The sequence below is a fragment of the Gymnoscopelus microlampas genome (genome assembly GCF_963454915.1).
Source record: "Gymnoscopelus microlampas genome assembly, chromosome: 6".
Classification (NCBI taxonomy): Eukaryota; Metazoa; Chordata; class Actinopteri; order Myctophiformes; family Myctophidae; genus Gymnoscopelus; species Gymnoscopelus microlampas.
Genome location: NC_139943.1, coordinates 58,456,794 through 58,476,058, shown reverse-complemented (window position 1 = coordinate 58,476,058; position 19,265 = coordinate 58,456,794). Strand labels below are relative to the sequence as shown.

The following is a 19,265-nucleotide window of genomic DNA, read 5'->3' as shown; positions in this document are numbered from 1 at the left end:
TGCTCATTTCCTTTGAGTGATCACTATCCTTTTGAGAAACCTTACTATAATACATTTAGAGTTCATAACGTGGTATTTGTGTTGTAATTTTCCTTCACTAGGAGCCTGCAACAGGGCTTATGAAAACCTCAAAGCCACCAAGAAGATGTAACTGGATGGGACCAGGATGTAAAGAGGAGAAAGACTCTTACCAGCAGGAGAGACTGGGTGAGTTATTGCCCTGCTCTATTACTGTTGCATTTTATCGATCACATGAATTATCAATTACCTTTTTTTAATGTAAGGGATATAACAGTGAGGTGGTCATTACTGAGAAATGCACAAGAAATGCACTGGAGTCCAAAGGGGTTGAATGTTTGTAGCTTGGGTTGTGTAGCTGCCATAATATAGCTCTCTGGTCCAGAGTTATATTAGTAGTAAAACATAAACAATATACTAGTTTCACTACTCACCAAAACAAAAACATCGGTTTATGATCTTAGGCCTATTCTACAGATCTGGTCATAGCATTTTTTATTGTCCAGTCCAGATCGGTGGCACACTCAAAGCTTTTCTATCTGGACGTTTTATTTCCTGGCCAAAAAGTGGTTTAAAAGGCTTCCGACCATAGACAATAGGCTTTCAGCATCATAAAACTGCCTTTGTTTCAGTGAATATCAAAGTCATACTTAGGTTTACTCAAGTGTAGTGATCATACTCTCAATGGTTCCCAAACTGGGGGTTGGGGGCCCAAATGATTTTTGGGGGGTACCCTGATAATTAGTGCAACATTGTTTTCTCACTCGACAGCAAACACACCAACATATGTATACAAGGAATCTGCACATTTATGTGCAAGTGACAATTTAAGGACTTTTATTACTTTTTTTTATATCTCTAAAATTGAAAAAGGCAAAACAAACAATACTATAAAAAAAATGTCAAACATTGGCCAAATTGTGAAAATAGTCGTGAGCCGTTGTGAGTTTGTAGATCAGCTATTTTCACAACATTTATCTGTGGAACCGCGTCAACTAAATGTAATGCCTCGACTCCCACAATTCCAAGTGCTTGTCAGGGTGGGGGGTCCCCAGTTCAAATATCATTATAAAGGGGGGTCACAGCCTGAAAAGCTTGGGAGCCCTTGTCTGTTGCCTGTGACAAGCTGTTGAGCTGAGGATAATGCATCAGTAAACCAATTGAAGCAGCAACTAATAACAAAGATGGATTTGTTTTTCTTCCATCTGTAACATCATGTACTGTCATACAGTTCCATATTAGATGAAACCCATTGTTGTGATCTCTGGTTTTCCAGAGCTTTATGGCCCATCGTTGTTTGTCAGAGGGTCAGATTCCTCTGTGTGACTATCAGCTGGACCAGAAATACTTTAAGATTCTAGTTGGTTTGGAGAGGGTTTAAATTGATGTGTGTGTGTGTGTGTGTGTGTGTGTGTGTGTGTGTGTGTGTGTGTGTGTGTGTGTGTGTGTGTGTATATAACATGGTTTGGAGAGGGTTTAAATTGACGTGTGTGTGTGTGTGTGTGTGTGTGTGTGTGTGCGTGCGTGTGTGTGTGTGTGTGTGTGTGTGTGTGTGTGTGTGTGTGTGTGTGTGTGTATAACATGTTTTGTTGATCGCTTTAAAAGTCTAACCTCCTCTTCTCATCTGTTGCACAGCTTTTCAAGAAACGGGTCAAGGTTGGGCAGAAGGTTCTGTCGAGAGAAGACTTGGACTACCTCAGTGGTGCGGACACAAACTTTGTAAGTGATGAAGAGAGTGATGAAGACAAGACTGGCTTTAAAATAACTTCACCAAAGTGGCGCGCAGGACGGCTGTCCAAAATAATGGCTTCATGTCAAACTGCCCTGGATGAAAACTGAAGGAAGGGTGTGGAGCCGAAGTCCAACCGTGTTCGCACCAACTACGGACTATTCAGCAGACGAACCCCCCTGCTGCAGAGGGCAAGCGTCACTATCTGCAGGAGGGGAGGCATGCGTTAATCCGACAGACCTTTTCTCCGACTATGTGGCATCCGCGTGCGGTTAGGGTTAGGGTGCGGGTTTGGTTCGGGTTTAGTATTGAAACGTCGGAGCGCTGCGCTGTCGGAGGAATGCGCTGTCGGACTAACGTACTGCACCCTGCAGGAGAGTGAGGAGGAAGAAGGCGACACTGGAGTGTAAAGCCTTTTAGTTATACACAAATCCACAGAGCGCTGCCCTGTAGGTGGCGCCCCCATTGCTGTGATGTCAGACTCAGTTAGCTGCTCTTGCGGTTCTGCCCGTCTGTTGACGTTACTCTTTACCTGCTTGATTTAATACTAACTTACACTGGGTGAACAGCAATGATTTTGGGAGGGTATTCCTCAGGCATACCCCTGATATTTACGGGAGTATGTGTGTGTATTCTGCCCTTATTCATTGATGTACCACCTCCCACATATCTCCCACATATCCAGGTAAATGTATAATTTCTGAGACATTCATTTGCATTTACCCCCTGTGGTGTCTGCCAGCAAGGACCTCACACACCCAACCCCTCCCACCCCAACCACTTCTGAGCATGTGCAGAAAACTACATTTGATTGGAAGCTGTGGCTTATAACCCCACCGACCTACCCCACAATTCTGCATTCTAATTCTGGCATAACCCCCCTAGTTTATACCTCCCCCCCACTAATTTATTTATAATTAATATATATATATGTATAGACAGTTCCACCCCTCCAGGCGTGGTACAAATCATTCAATTATTTAAATATATTTCAATACAGGAGAGGGCAGACAAAGATGCTGTTAAACGCCCCAGGGGTGTGGCTTAGTAAACAGATTATATTTTTAAAACTGATCTGCAGGTTTACCTGAACAAACACGAAAAAACGGGAGACAGAGTCAGTTTTGGTTGTTGTTGTCTCCGCCAGGCCGAAAGGCATGGCGAGAGAGTATGTTTTGCCCCCTGTCCGTCCGTGTGTCTGTGTGTCCGTCCGTCCGTCCGTCCCTCTGTCTGTGAGCAGCTAATCTCCGCCACCGTTGGCCCGGTTGCTGTGAAACTGCGCAAAAAACATTTTTTTTTGTAATTGGATATTACTCCTACAGATTTTGTCCAAACAACACGTATTCAGTATTCAGTCCAGATTATGCAGGCATTGCCTTGGGCTTTCTAGAGCATAATTCAGTGTGGCACAACAATCCATTTACTCATAACATGCTGCTATTTAAGAGATATATTGATGATATTTTTCTCATCTGGCAGGGAACTGAGGAGGAGTTACACAAATGTGTGTCTTACCTAAACAATCTGACCCCCACCCTCAAATTCAACATGGAGTTCAGCAAAAGTGATATTCCTTTTCTAGAAACCCGGGTACTTTTACAGGAAGGTAAATTGTCCACTACTCTGTACACCAAACCTACAGACAAGAACAGCCTGTTGCATGCCACTAGTGCACACCCCCCTGCTTTGAAAAAAGGCCTACCATATTCTCAATTCCTTAGACTAAAACGAATTTGCAGTCGTCCTACAGATTTTGAGAAAGAAAGAGATATCATGTACGCACACTTTATTGAGAGAGGTTACCCTCAAAAGTGGCTGGACTCTGCCTTAACTAAATTAAACAACCAGAACCAGGTTATGCAGACCAAAAAGAAACATTCATGTGCCTGCATCACCACAACCCATTGAGTAACGATGTACGTAGTATTATAGAGAAACACTGGCATGTTCTGTCAGCTGATCATGAAGGGGCCAAACTGTTCACTGACCCTCCTCTCTTCTCCCACTATAGATCTCGAAGCATCAGGGACTATATGGTGAAAGCAGACTGCTACATACCCCCCCAGCAACACACGGGCGGCTTGATGGAGTCACCGGCTTCTACCCTTGTCTACACTGTGTAGCATGTAAATACTCTAAGAAAATGAACACATTTAAACGTGCAGTCACTAACAAACAATACACGATCAGACAGTTTGTCAACTGTAGTTCTTCCAATGTAGTCTACATGATTTCCTGTAAATGTAATCTCCAGTATGTAGGCAAAACATCCAGAGCAGTCCGCACACGCATTATAGAACACATGAGTGCCATCAGACGCAAGGACATTAAATCTCCTATTGCCAGACACTTTATGGAAGCCGGTCACTCTGTAGCAGATCTGTCATTCTCAGTGATAGAACAAGTTATAATTGCAATCTGTTAACCCGGGCGGCATGAATGAAGACCTTTCCCTCCAATGCTACCTATAGGAACCCTGCATATAATATTTTGTACTAATTTGTATAATTTATTTCAAAAAATCCTTAAATGTTACTAATGTGACTATTTTAACAAATGTTTTTCAAAAATGTGTATCAAGAGAATGCTGACATGACTGGACTGGATGCATAAACTGTTTGTGTAGTGAACTTCATGATTAAAATTTAACACAAATGTGTAATCCTGTTTTTTCTCATGTCTGCAATTGATCTGTCCACGCCCTATGGTAGCCATGGTGATGACCTTGAGTAGTGATCCTCAGCACCTGAGCTGAGGTGATCAAGCACCCTATAAAAGCAGTGTATTAGTCTGTGTCCAACCATTATAGCACTGACGAAGGTCCTGGGAAGACTGAAAATGTTTTGCTTTTTAATCCACTGAGCACCGAGCACATTATGGGCATCAAAAAATAAAGAAAAATGTTTTTTCTTTAAGTCTCGTCTAAGGAGTTTTTCCTATACCTCCATGCAGTGAGCGAGTCTCCTTTTGTCAGTCCGAACAACACGCAAATCGGTTTTAATATCCATGATGGAGTTATTTGTGGGGATTTGTTCTAGTCAATTCATGTATGTTGGTTGCTATAGGTTCTAGGCTCATCAACCGTTAAATAGTTTTCTCTATTTACACCAGACAAACAGCCTCTCAGAATATACAGAGGTATTTAAACAGGAGCTTTAACAGTGACATGTTGTGTGTGCCATTTTGAAAACATTTCAGACCAGTTGTTCTGGGTATGAGAGACGACATTATGTGTGGAGGAGGATAATGGTGTTGAAATGTTAAAATACATCAGGCCAATTGTAGCTGATTAGCTCAATAATGAGTGTGCTAGATTTAGGTGTGAAAATGTACATTGTTCTTAAGTATTACACTTGATCCATCCTAGTGGCCACCATGCTGGTTAGAGCTGGTTATCATTGTTGAAGAAGGGTATTCAAGTTCTGCAATAGTCAAAGTGGTTTACTAAAATATAGTGGTTGCAAAAAACAAATATCCATCAACAAAACATCAGTTCATATTTGCACAATTGTTCAGACTTAAATTACAGGGTTAGGATTTCAAATTTGCAATTACATTTAAAAATGGAATAGCATAGCTCACATTAGAATACAAAATAAAAGTTAATCTAAATACCACAGCTACAAAACAGGTAACATTGCATGGACACACGTATATTTCAATATTTCAAGCATTTAATGGGGTTGTCTCATTTTGTTTTTTGCCTAGACATCCTGCACCTCCCTTTGTGTAAAGAGGTGGTTTACCCTGAACAGCAGAATATGAACTCCAGTCTGGTCCAGGAGGAACCAAAGCTTCTAAGACCAGATAAGAGGAGGGGTTGACATTATTAGCAGTGAAAAGTGAAGATGATGGTGAAAACAGAGAGACCGAGCCTATAGCCAGCACCTCAGCTGAACACACAAAAACACAAGCTGATACAGAGGACTATGGAACACCACAACCAACTAGAGATGACCAGCTCCTCTCTTCACATTGTTCTGAATCTGACACTGAAGACAGTGATGAGTGGTTGGAGACCAAAGAATATCATCCAGCTTTAAACACACTGCAATCACACACAGCCCAAAATATGGACGGACAAAGATTGTCTTTGAGCAAGAACCTGACCCAGGACCTGAAATCATCAAAACAAATGAAGTGTCACTCAGAGGACAAAGGCTTTAATTCTAAAGACTGTGGCAAAATGTTTAATTGTAAGAGCAGTCTGAAGATTCACACAATGATTCATGCAGGGAAATACCCTTTTACTTGTACAATTTGTGGCAAAGCGTGTAGAAACTCAGCAGTTTCTCTCTGATCAAATCATGCAAATGCAGAGAACTGAAGGCAGTGCCATGGTTTAAATGCAGAGAACCGAGGCAGTGTCATGGTTTAAATGCAGAGAGCTGAGGCAGTGCCATGGTTTAAATACAGAGGGCTGAGGCAGTGCCATGGTTTAAAAACAGAGAACTGAGTCAGTGACATGGTTTAAATGCAGAGAGCTGAGACAGTGCCATGGTTGTATTGCAGAGAACTGAGGCAGTGACATGGTTTAAATGCAGAGAGGATTTGATTAGGGAACAATGATCAGGTCAATCAATGAACATCTGATTGGTTGAGGGGGAATGAGATGAGTAGATTGGCAGGACTAATGAGGAAGGGGAAACAGGTGTGCAGGCAACAGTGACTATATGGCCGTTTCTCAATACCCGAACTTGTCTGTACTCCCGTCCTCACGAACTCGTGATACGTCATCAGTCGCTGCCCAAGTACTGTTCCAATCCTAAGTTCGCATTTGCCCAAGTACAGACCAAATACCCGGATGTGAGCTTGATCCGCCCCCTTTACCGAGCATGCTTCAGACTAGACTTGCTGAGGACTTTTCACAGCAGATTGCCCAGAATGCAACACCGCACCGGACCGGAGCGCTTGAAAAACAGGACCAATATGGTGGACACGGACCACGGTAAGAAATGTCCGAAGTCTTTTTTTGTTTTGCCACAGAATGTAATTTTAAGATTTATTTTAGGCTTGAATGTTGTTAATTAACTTCAAATCTGTGGCTGATTTGTGCACCGAACTTTCGGACGTTTGTTAGCCGACTAGCCCCTGTTAACCCGGCCGCAGATGACCGGCCGGTCAGACCACTGTACCCCGCCGAAGAAGCCTTATTTGCGGCCAGTCCTTTTGAAAGTGTCCGCTGGTTCAGCTGGGTCTGCTTTGTAGTGGTTCAAATGAGATCTAATTAGTTGTGGATATATATATTGGACTTCTATAGTCTCAGCCAATTTTGGGGAGATAGAACTGCCTCTGACTAATGTTTGATATGTGTTCATGCGAGTAGTATTAACGTTATTTTACTTGAATTGAAGGTATGCGTCCAGGGAGTTCATTCTGCGCTGAGCTGTCAACGAGACTTTACACCAAACAAGAGGACTTCATCCAGAGAAATATGCATGTTTATCAGTTGTGGAAAAAGTACTCACATTTTTTACTTGAGTAAAAGTAACAATACTGCAATGTAGAAATACTCTGTTACAAGAAAAAGTCCGGAATTAAAAATTGACTTGAGTAAAAGCATTGGTATAAAAATTTACTTAAATACCAAAAGTTGAAAGTAATCCTTATGCAGAATGTCCCATTTCACAAGTTTTCTAATGTATCAAATGTATAGAAATCTTTTGAAAATAGCAGGCCTACAAGTCCTACAAGTGAGCTTGTAGATCGGCTATTTTCTAATGGCCGAAATGTATATGGCTCAAGTGGTTAATGTATATTTTGTAATAATAATCTAAATCTACAAAGTAACTAGTAATTCAAGTTTTCAAATAACTGTAGTGGAGTAAAAGTAGGCTACAACATTTGCCTCTGAGGCATAGTGGAGTAAGAGTAGGCTACTGAAAATTGGAAATATACCAGTAAAGTAAAACTACCTAAAAATTGGACATGCTCATGTCTATACATCATTACAGTGCAGACTGGATGTATGGAGACAAATTGTAGTACAGTGAACACATGGAAAGTGAACTGGTGACTGGTGTCATCACTAGGGCAGTGTGTGTGTGTGTGTGTGTGTGTGTGTGTGTGTGTGTGTGTGTGTGTGTGTGTGTGTGTGTGTGTGTGTGTGTGTGTGTGTGTGTGTGTGTGTGTGTGTGTGTGTGTGCGCGCGTGCGTGTGTCCTTTTGTGTGTGACCTTTAGACCTTTTACCACATTATTTTATGTTTTACTGTGATCTCAGACAGTAGTGAGGAGGAGGAGGAGGAGGAAGAGGAGGCAGCAGCATCGTATGCAACAACAGTACCACACCGTAAAAAAAGAGGTAAGGACTTGTTCTGTTCTGCTCATCACACCTGTACCACACAAATAAAAAAATATGTATTTCATGGTAATTATATATTTCTATGATTTACAGGTGGTGGTGGGAAGCGCCGAGCTGCAGCCACTGTGTGGCAGGACTCCGACTGGCAACCTCTGGTGGACATTCCCTTCACAGCCGTTCCCGGTCCTCGCCACGCTGCAGCTGAGATTCAGTCAGTTGATCCTGTTGACTTCCTGGCTCTTATCCTCACAGACGAGCTGCTAGAGAGTATATGCGTGCAAACTAATCTCTACGCAGAGCAGTACATCAGAGATGAACAGAAGGAGTTTCCACATGGCAGAACACAGGCATGGAAACCTGTCAAAGTGGGAGAACTAAAAAACGTCCTCGGCCTGTTGTTCCTCACTGGCCTAATGCAGAAACCTGAGATCGAACTTTATTGGTCCACTGAGGAGCCACTAACCACTCCATACTTCAGTAAGACCATGTCTCGAAACAGGTACCAAATAATATGGAGGTTTCTGCATTTCAGTGACAATGACTGTATTGATGCTGACGACAAGATCTACAAAGTGCGCTCACTGTTAGAGTACCTACTCACAAGATTCCAAGAGCTGTATTGCCCCAGTCAAAACATCAGCATAGATGAAGGGATGCTTCTGTGGCGAGGGCGCTTAGCTTTCAAGGTGTACAACCCACAGAAGCCAGTCAAATATGGCATAAAGTCCTATATTTTATGTGATTCGGAATCAGGGTACTGTTACAACATGAAGCCATATACTAGACTAGGCGACTCCCTAGAATTCACTATTCTTTTCCTCCTCTCTGACTTGAAAGGTTTTGGTTTTAGATTGTATATGGACAATTTTTACAACTCTGTTTGAACTTCTTCTTGGCCTGAAAACATATGGCTGTGGTACCTGGAGGAAGAAAAGAGGCGAACCACTAGTGCTGAGAGAGGTGACAAATTCCAGCCTGAAAGTCGGAGACAGAATGATGCGGCACAATGGCAAAGTCATGTTACTGACATGGAGAGACAAGAGAATTGTGCGAATGATCACAACCATCCACAAGGATGAGATGGAAACCGCCATGGTGAAAAAGAAAAAACACAGAGATAGAGTGCCACAAGAGAAGCCAGTTTGTGTCCTTTCTTACAACAAGTACATGAACGGAGTGGACAGGCTAGACCAAAACATTAGCTACAGTATTATCCCTTCATCAGAAAGACAGCAAAGTGGACCAACAAGTTTGCCTCTTCCAAATCTCCCTGTTTTCAACGCCTTCATCATTTACAGAGCAAAGAATCCACAAGGTGACTGTAAATACATGTTTGACTTTTTACTATTCTCAGTGTATTGAAATCCTGGACCGCTGTGAGTTATGCCCCCCCAGAGGAAGCAGGTGATGCCCCAGAAGAAGCAGGTGATGCCCCAGGTCCTGGCCCCCTCCCCGGGCCCCTCCCCGGGCCCCTCCCCGCCCGCCGCCATGGCCCCCTCCCCGCCCCCCTCCCTGAACTTTTTCCTAGAGCGCCTAGAGCACCAAGAAAAGACCCTCCGAGCAGGCTGAATTTTGATGTAGCAGCGCATAAGCTTGTCGCACTCCCCCCCACCGCGGCCAAAAGAAAGAGTGCAGTGAGGGTGTGCAGGGTCTGTTCCCGAAAGGGAAGCAGGAGCGAGACGAGGTTGATGTGCAATAGCTGTAAGATGCCCCTCCATGCTAAGGAGTGTTACACACTGTATCACATCAAGAAGAAATATTGGTTATTTTGAAGAAGTTTAGTTTTTACCTCCCCTGTCTGTGATCATAGTAAAACATCAAATAATGTGTGAATACATGGAAAGTGAACTGGTGACTGGTGTCACTAGGACAATGTTACAGTGTAATACATTTCTGTGTAAAAACAATGCACTTTTCTCTGATGTCTGATGTACAGATGTGTGTCACTGAAGGCTAAAATAAACAGGTCGAATCTCTTTAGTGCTTGAGAGTCTGTTTTTTGTGAAACCTTTCTGACATTTTCTATTTCTATATATGACATTTTGAAGTTGAACTTTGAATTATTATTTATTGTTATTTGATGTATATAACTTGAGTTTGAATGAGCTGAAATAATCTTGCACTTTGGAGTGAAACAGTAAAGGGCATAGGTATAAACGGCACCATAAAAGGTAATTCAAACGCATATATTTTTTATAAAACTACTACTTTTGAGATGACTGATGTCACTGAAGGTGCAAATAAATGTCAGATCACTTTTGAAATGATTTTTCTGCCTGCATGTGTCCATTTCACTAAAATGGCCATAACTCTCTTTCTAGAGAAAAATAGCTTTTTTTGGTGAAAAAGAGCTGTATTCAACTACCTCTAGCTAAAAAACGGAACATGCTATCAACTCACTTTCTTTTCATGATAAAAGTAGAGATTCTATTCTTCGATTTGAGATATTCCATGTGTTCATAGTCCTAGCACAAAGTATTCTGTGGGCCTGCGAAGATTGGTCAGAATACTCAAAATAGCTGGCAAGGGCAGCTATGAACGAGGTTTTAACTCTGGCAGTCAATGTGTTAAAATTAAAAATTCTCTATTAGCTGTGAAGGGTCTTTCATGTGTATCAGATCATGATTGTTCACCATAAAACAATATCAAGCAAAAAGAAAACATTGGCCGTTCTTTTCTCCATTGCGCAGAGACGGGCACCTCTCTCCATTCAGAAATGTAATAGAAGAACCGTCGTCCAAAAACACCCTGCCCCGGGTCTAACCCGGCGGCCTCGGTCCGCGGAAAAAACGGGGCAGTGTGTTTTGGGACGAGCGTTCCGTTTTCCACCTGGAATGGCTCGGTAATTCTCAATAGACTTATCACCCGTTGTTGCGCGACCCCTCGCCCGCTTAACCCCCGGGGGGGTTAAAATTCTGGCCCGGTCAACGTTAGAATTCACCTTACGAAAGTGACTGTGGAGCCTCATAGGAGCTATAGCCTACAGCAGAGGGAGAGGTTCCAAATGGAGCTAGAAAACAATAGTAAAAGGTGATAGTATAATAACTTAATATTCCGATTGGAGCTAAACTATCAGACGTTATCCTTCAACTTCTCGTTTATGCTCCCAAATGACTGGATATACAGGTTTTGTAGCAATTGTAGAAATATTAGACCTTGATTGTAGAATGTTTAAGCATGTTATAATCATATATAGGCTACTTTACCTTAGAACATTTTTCAAATATTTTATTTTTTAACATTTTGGACAAAATAGCCAATTTTACATCGAGTTGCCCAGATGTCCCTTGTGCCCACCTATCCTGTTATACCCTGGTGGGTCTGTAAGTCATGTATTTGTTACACAATCGGTCAGTATCATAATAAATAAATACCAAATGGAATATTTCTATACGTTTTTTTTCTGATAGGTCTATAAGAGTAGGCTAAATACATGAAATGAACAAAAACAATGTTTTAACATTTATATACCTAGATATACGTTAATATATCTTATGTTTATAATTATATTGTAAAATGTATGCTCTGTTGTACAAAAAAAACAGATCTACAAGCTAACACCGCGTCACTCAGCAATGCGTTGTTAGCTTGTAGATCTGCTCTGAGCATATCCACACTGTGGACGAGCTGAGAACGTCACCGAGAACGGTGCGTTCCAACTACCGTACTCCCGTCCTCGCGTCCTCGGTTACACATCGCCATTCCGACTATATAATCACAATGAATGTGAATTAATGTAGGCATACTTGGTAAAGCATCTCATGCGCATTAATGAGACACTTGCATCTGATCTATTGTCAAATCAGCCCAACATCGATACGCAACAAAAATAAAATAAAAAGCATTATACCGTCTCTCTCCCTCTCCTCTCTCCTGTCTTCCCGTCTCTTTCCTCCTGGTTGGAATCATCTGAGCTTAATATGTTAAATGTGTTGCTTATTTGCTGCCTCTAATGAATTAAAAATCATTGCAGAACGACACGCGCATGGGAGGGAGATCCGTTGTCATTTCATTGTAGATTTAAAAGCAGCCTAGTATTAGCCTACTATTGACTCCATGAGATGAGATTGCGCACAGCTGTCCACCGACAGCCTGGTTTGGTTTGATATTAGACCAGACTGGACAGTGGACACTGTGTCTCAAATCAAACGAGGCTGTGCGTAAATGCTGTGCAGTGCAATAAACAAATTGATGCTATTATTATTAATATTATTATTATTATTATTATTATTATTACCCTTATTATTATTATTATCATTATTATTATTATTATTATATTATATATATTTTCACATAGCCGATGTATACAATAGGTTTAAAGGGCTCATGTGGCCCATAGTCGCGTCTTTTGGGCTTGTTTTCCTAGACCTGGTTGTTAGTTTCTCTCATAGAACCTGGCAACACTGCCAGCAGCGGGCAATTGTTGGTGGCTGGTTTTACGTGTTTCTCTGTGGAGTGTGAAGCTGTATATTAAGTGTAACAAATAATCGTAGGCTATGCATGTAGGCAATGTGTAGATGATTTGATAGACAAGTGAGCGCTATGATATTAAACTTGGACTGTGACTAGATCGCCGTAAAATTGAGCTACTGACGTGACCTATTAATGGAGTAATAGTAAAGAATAGGTTCCTATGTATATTCGTGAAATATGAACATCTACAATGGTTCAATAATAATTAGCATGGATTATTACAAACGAAAAACATCTGCCAGTCCGTGCCTGGGTTCAACCCATTCAAAAGGTGCCCACATATCCAAATTAACCCTATACCTTCAGCTTCAGAACGATTTGCACAGTGGGGGAAAAGTTTTGCTTAAGTAAAAGTATCAATATTGCAATGAAGAAATACTCTGTTACGAGAATGTCCGGTATCAATAAAGGACTTTACTGTTCCTGTTCCACACATCGGCAACAAAAAACAACAACAACAACAACAGGTTCTGCAAGTCTTCAAAACACTTGCAGAAGAAAAATAAAATCAAAAGAGCTACAAGCTCACAATGTACAATAGTACAATATTTTCCTCACCGAGTGGCGTAGAAATAAAAGTAGGCCTCTATGAAACACAAAAATATCCACAGTGAAACAAAAAAAAAAAATCAAAGCACTTGGGCTTGGTCAATATAGGTCAGCAGGATACATGTACTCGAAAGACAGACAGACAGACAGACAGACAGACAGACTACACAAAGTTGTGGATGCAGTGCTGGACAGCATGCCAGTACTGGTCCAGCGTTCTCTGTCCACGGCGGTACTGGCGCCGGAGCATCTTAAGCCTGTTGGAGGAAATCATTTGTTCATTAATATTAGTAATAATACATCAATATAGTAGCATTAATACATTTTAATAGGCAACACGTTTTTGTTGTGCAGAATACGTTCTATAATAACTAGCTCCATTAAGGACCTCTCACTCCGCTATACAGCTCCGAGATGATAGCGGAGTGAGAGGTTCTTAATGGAGCTATATAATAACAAGCCTCCATGCAGTCCACTGTATTTCAGCTTCACATCGTCACCCCCCCTGCTCCCTAAGCTGAGTTTAGGCCAAAGCCTCAACCTACTCCTTGGATCCCATGCCATGCCTACAGCCTTTTATTATTTATTTGTTCTTAGTATGAATAAACTCTCAAACCTCTCCTCCAACCGGCGCCACTTCCTTCGCTGGGTAGGTGGTGGATCCCTGCGTTCAACGTGGCCGCAAACGGTCTCCACCAGCCTCTGTTCATCCTTTAATTTTCGGATGAACACCCAGATGGACGGGTGGCGCCTATCTACCCGGACATTCCATCTGTGATGGAAACCTGAAATAATCATAGATTTATAAGAACTATAGGATACATGCAGGACACATGGCACATGGCCCATTTACATTTAATTCCCACGTTGCTCAGAGATATTGAAGCAAATACAACAGATTTGGAATAAGAAACTTCTAATGATAATCATAATAATACTAATAATAAAATATAGCTGCAAGCAGCAATAAGCGGTTGAGAGAGAGAGAGAGAGAGAGAGAGAGAGAGAGAGAGAGAGAGAGAGAGTTGTGTGCAATGCAATTGAGTTGAAGTCTGCATGGCGTGGGATTTGAACCGGCGACCCTGTGGTTTCAAGGCAGATGATTAAGCGATCAAGCTATTGGGCCAACAGACCTGAACTAGTGAAAAGGGAGTTCACACACATGACACACTTTCATGCAAATTGCTCAGAAATCCTGTATTTAAATGTTTTTCAAACTGCTCAAAATTGCAGACAATCTAAGGGCAGAGCTTACTGGTCAAAGTGATACATGTGTTCCTCATGAGTCAAGGCACATGTGTAAGCAGGTTTAACGGCTGTCGGCCAAACGAGGCATGACTTTTGCCTGTTTAAAGTTTGCATTTTCAAAAAAATGCTATAGCGCCCCCCTTTGACCAATTGGAGTAAGATTGGTTTCAGTGATACTTGGAATGACCCTCTACAATATTGCAAAGTGTCAAACAAATGTGAGTCTGCATGTATGTGTTAGGGGCAGATGAATAATTGTCATAAAAGCTGCAATTTTCATTGGCTTATAAAAGCTTAACGTTTTCACTTATGGAAAATCCGCTTGCTTAGTTCTGTCGGCATTGGTCCAAAGTTCATGTGTAGACAGTTTCGTACAGATTGCTGAAAAATCCCAGGAGGAGTTTGATTTTTACTGCTTTTTACTGCTTTTCATAGAATTCGAAATGGTGGGAGATCTAAAGGTCAGAGGTCAAAAGTCAAACAGTGAAAGTTAGGCATGAGGAGACGCATGTGTGTATCAAAGTTTCATGGCTGTAGGTCAAACAGGGCATGAGCTGTACCTGTTCAAAGTTGGCATTTTCAATTGAGTGCTACAGCGCCACCCTTTGGCCAATGGTTGTGAGTTTCGGGTTTTCGCCGTTTGGCATAGCCCTCTACCATATTGCCAAGTTTCGTAAAAAGTGACCACGCGGTTAGGCCAGAACTGGCAAAAGCGGCGGAAGAATAATAATAGTGAAAGCCAAGGAATGCAATAAGGCTTCGAAGCCTTACAGGCTCTCGAAACCTTAATAAATCTAAGTTCTTACCCTCCACCGCGTTGTTGCTGCGGTTGTCAGAGTTCCGGCCATGGACACATCAGACTGCCGGTGGGAACAGTGCCCGCTCCCCCACGTACGTGTCCTCCATGTAGGTGATCAAATCACCTATCGCGGGGTAGCGGCGGAGCTGGCGGCGGGTCTCTCTGTTTGTAGAAAAGGCCCTGAAGTTCTGCCTCAGGATAAGGAGAGGGAGGTAGCCGGTTGCCATCGCCTTCCTGAACCAGGCTCTCAGGTGCCTGTCCCGCCTGTATGGACCTGCAAAAGTTGAGTGAAGAAATAAAAGTTACTTAAACTACTCATTTCATAAGCACTCAACACTCAATATAGTAATTTATTTTACAAAATAAAAAAAGCTTCTACCCATGAATGTATATTATTATAACAATTATAATTGTCTACATGACCCTATACATCTGCATATTATTATTATGAAATTAAAATATGTATTTATTTATTGATTTATTTAAACTACAGCACCTATACATTTTAATATTTAGTTCTTTATCCTGTGAAGAAATCACACAATTACTTTTTGTTGTGGTCTGCTAACTTAAAACAGCATGCAACACTGACCTGCCAGGCCAAGTTCTTGCACCTTACGCCACATGCTCTGGCACAGGTGGAAAAAACACCCAGTGATACGTGTGTCTGGCAGCTCCTCCCTGAAGGCATTCATCATGCCCATTTCATAGTCCGTCAGGACTTGGGCAGGGCTCCATCTTGTACATCAAGGGGGGGATGGACAGACAGACAGACAGACAGATAGACAGACAGACAGACAGACAGGTGTTAAAATATAAAAAAGCAAGGTGCAGTGACCAGTGACATATGATACAGTGAGTGTCGAGCAGTGGTGGAAAAAGTACTCAAATTATTTACGTGAAAGTACCAATACTGCAATCTTGAAATACTCTGTTACAAGTAAAAGTCCAGAATTCAAAATGTACTTGAGTAAAAGTACAAAGGTATTGGCATCAAAATGTACTCAAAGTACAAAAGTAAAAGTTCTAAACTATTTGAAAATAGCAGATCTACAAGTTCACAATGTGTTGCGTGTTATAAACTTGTAGATCTGCTATTTTCAAATAGGTATAAATTAAATAGGGCTAAAGTGGTTAATGCATGTTTCGTAATTTAATCATTTAGGCTATATATCTGAAAAGTAACTAGTAACTAATACGTCTTCAAATAATTGTAGTGGAGTAAAAGTACAATATTTGCCTCTGAGACACACACACACACACACACACACACACACACACACACACACACACACACACACACACACACACACACACACACACACACACACACACACACACACACACACATTTACCGTTCTTCAGTGACCCGCTCGACCCTCCTCTTAACATGACGGAGGACAGAGCGGTACATATCCTCTGTCTTGCCGCTCATTAGAATCATAATGAAGGGGACGACCCTGCCCACGTAGAGGCCATGTATTGTGGCAAACTGGTAGTACGGCCTCGGACATGTCTTGAACGTGGCGTCCATGTATATCTAAAACATTCAAAATGCATTTTATTCATACTGATATAAACTAGACCTGTGTCATATTATTGCGGAAAACCCTTATTACAAATATTCAGGCCCAGCACCTTTAGCTTGATCAAGCATTGATAATCATGCATATTTCAATTAATGATTTGGCTTATTGGCTACATTTCATTTCACTGACTGACACAACGTTTTATTGAAGAGGGGTTCTCACCTGGTCACATTCACTGAGTTTCTGGACGTTCTCATCCGTCCCAAAAACCAAAAAGCCATGCTGCCTGTTAGTTTTACTGAGGAAGTCTTCCCCTCCCCAAGTAACGGCCCATTCCCCCTGCACGTCGACGTCCTCTACTCTGCGGGTGATGGGAGGCATGAGCCTGGCCCGCCGTCTCTCCAGACGCGCTTTCACGGCTTCGAAGGGGGGCACGTGTTGGATCAGAGCGGTTTGGGCAACTATCCGGTTTTACGGGGATAGTTGGATCGGCTGCCACCAGGTTGAGCATCCGCTCAATTATAGCCGTGGTGGCAACCAAATCCGCCTCTCCCGCGTGGTCATGTTCACCGGGCTTACAAATTATTTACAATAACTGCTATTAAGGGGGTCCAACCATAATCCCGACCTCTCCATAGTCCGACCTCCCATCATCAACTACCCATATTACCGACATCCCATAGGTCCGACATGCCATTTTCCCGACCATCCATATTAAACCAATAATCCCGACATCCTAATGTTCCGACCATGCCATTTCAAACCTAGCCTGGCTCCAGCCCGTGAATCGCTAGCCACGTCCATTAAAAAAATATGTTCAGGCGATTCTGGTCTGGTGACGCTCTCATAGGAGGTCTCAGCCTCGGTTGAAAATCTGATCGACGAATCGGGATCGGGATAATCCAGTATGAACCAATCGCCAAAAAGTCTTTGAAAAAAAAAACTTTGGCCACGCCCCCATCTCAGCAATCGGCTGCATTGAGAGGGCTTTCAGACTGAATAATGGAGTGAAACGAAATGAAAATTCAGGCTGAGTGTCATGCTATTTACCCATAATTACTACATCCTAATATTCCGACCATGGAGCGCCTTGCGCGCACGGCGAAGCACTCTCTCCAATTATTTTATAATATAGCTAAAACATCTGGACCTGTATTTGTTTAAGGTAGCCAAACATCTATAGGCCAACTCTAGGTCTGTCAACTTCATTGAAACAAATAGCCTACAGCAGATACTCCATAAAGTATTATTGTTGTTAATATTATTGTATTATTATTAGCATATATTTGTATTCTTTTATTACTGTTGATATTGTTATTATTGATATTATTATAATGATTAATAATTATTATAATTCTTCTTATTATTATTATCATTATTATTTGTATTATTATGTATTAACACAAACCAACCTTTTTTATCTCTCTCCTCCCCGTTTCAGTCTATGAGCGGTGTCTGTGTCATGTGCAAAAATAACAGATTTACAAGCTATCAACACTGTGCTATTTACAGGATATTAGCTTGTAGATCTGTTATTTTTTAACATGCGCCACCGCGCAAAGTTATGACGTATACTATGCAGGTCTGGGGTCCGTGTGTGGCTCAAAAATACTTTGAACACTTGGAAGTATTTTTACTTTGTCATATGACAGGGTCGCGCAACAAAAATAGCCGATCTACAAGCTGACAACATTGCTCCATCATAGTTTGACAGTTACGTAATTTTCACTAGAAATTGCCTGTTCTCTCAATAGATGAACGGCCTGTACGTGCAGTGGTGTAAAGTAACTAAGTACATTTACTCAAGTACTGTACTGTAGCCTATACTTACAGGGCCGGACTTACCGTTGGGCTTGGGGGGGCTGCAGCCCCCGGGCCTCCAACTGGGGGGGGGGGCCTCCGATTTTTTTGGTAAAAAAAAAAATATATATATTTTTTATTATTTTTTTCGCCGGCCGAGGCCGCTGGATATACCCGGGGCGAGTGTGTTTTGGGGCGATGCGTTTAGGTCGGCCTGGCGCAGCATGCAACATCCAACATGTGGTTTTTCACCGGTTTGTTTACAAGTCGAATTTGGGAAAAGAGCTCGACAACAACACAACGAGAGGATACAAGAGCTATCTGTGCTAGTTGCAAAGTGTGCAGATTTAAGCAAGTATTTTAAAACGGTGAAAGCTACCGAGGAAAAAGAAATAGAGAGTGGTAGACCGACCCCCGCCGACTCGAGGAGTTACATCCAAGGATTCGTAGTGTATAATTATAAACAAACAACCTCCTGGTGCTTCCAAGTTGGGGGGTAGTTTTACCAAAACCAAAGGTATTGAAGAGGAGGATTTGGAGAATGTTACGGTCATCAGAGATCAAAGGATTTAGCAGCTGCCATTAATACTTAAGTACAATTCTGAGGTATTTTTTTACTTTACTGGAGTATCAAATGTTCGGTGCTTTTACTTTGTATTATTTTATTATTGTTGATATTATTATAATTATTAATAATTATTATAATTCTTCTTCTTATCATTATTATTATTATAATATTATAATTTAGGGCATTGGCGTGAGTGCGCTCCCACGGACGCCCTGGGTCTGTCTGTCTGTCTGTCTGTCTGTCTGTCTGT

General features: G+C 41.8%; 1 protein-coding gene across 1 annotated transcript; it reads right to left on the bottom strand.

Moving 5' to 3' along the window:
• Positions 1 to 13,673: 13,673 nt before the first annotated feature.
• LOC311047922 (uncharacterized protein) lies at positions 13,674 to 17,028 on the bottom strand (the record flags this gene model as incomplete). The annotated part of the gene is made up of 5 exons (XM_084060874.1): positions 13,674 to 13,856; positions 15,126 to 15,392; positions 15,711 to 15,856; positions 16,474 to 16,658; positions 16,870 to 17,028. The coding sequence occupies 4 exons, from the start codon at positions 17,026 to 17,028 to the stop codon at positions 15,175 to 15,177; spliced, it is 708 nt and encodes a 235-aa protein (XP_083917000.1). The 3' UTR covers positions 13,674 to 13,856; positions 15,126 to 15,174.
• Positions 17,029 to 19,265: the final 2,237 nt, after the last annotated feature.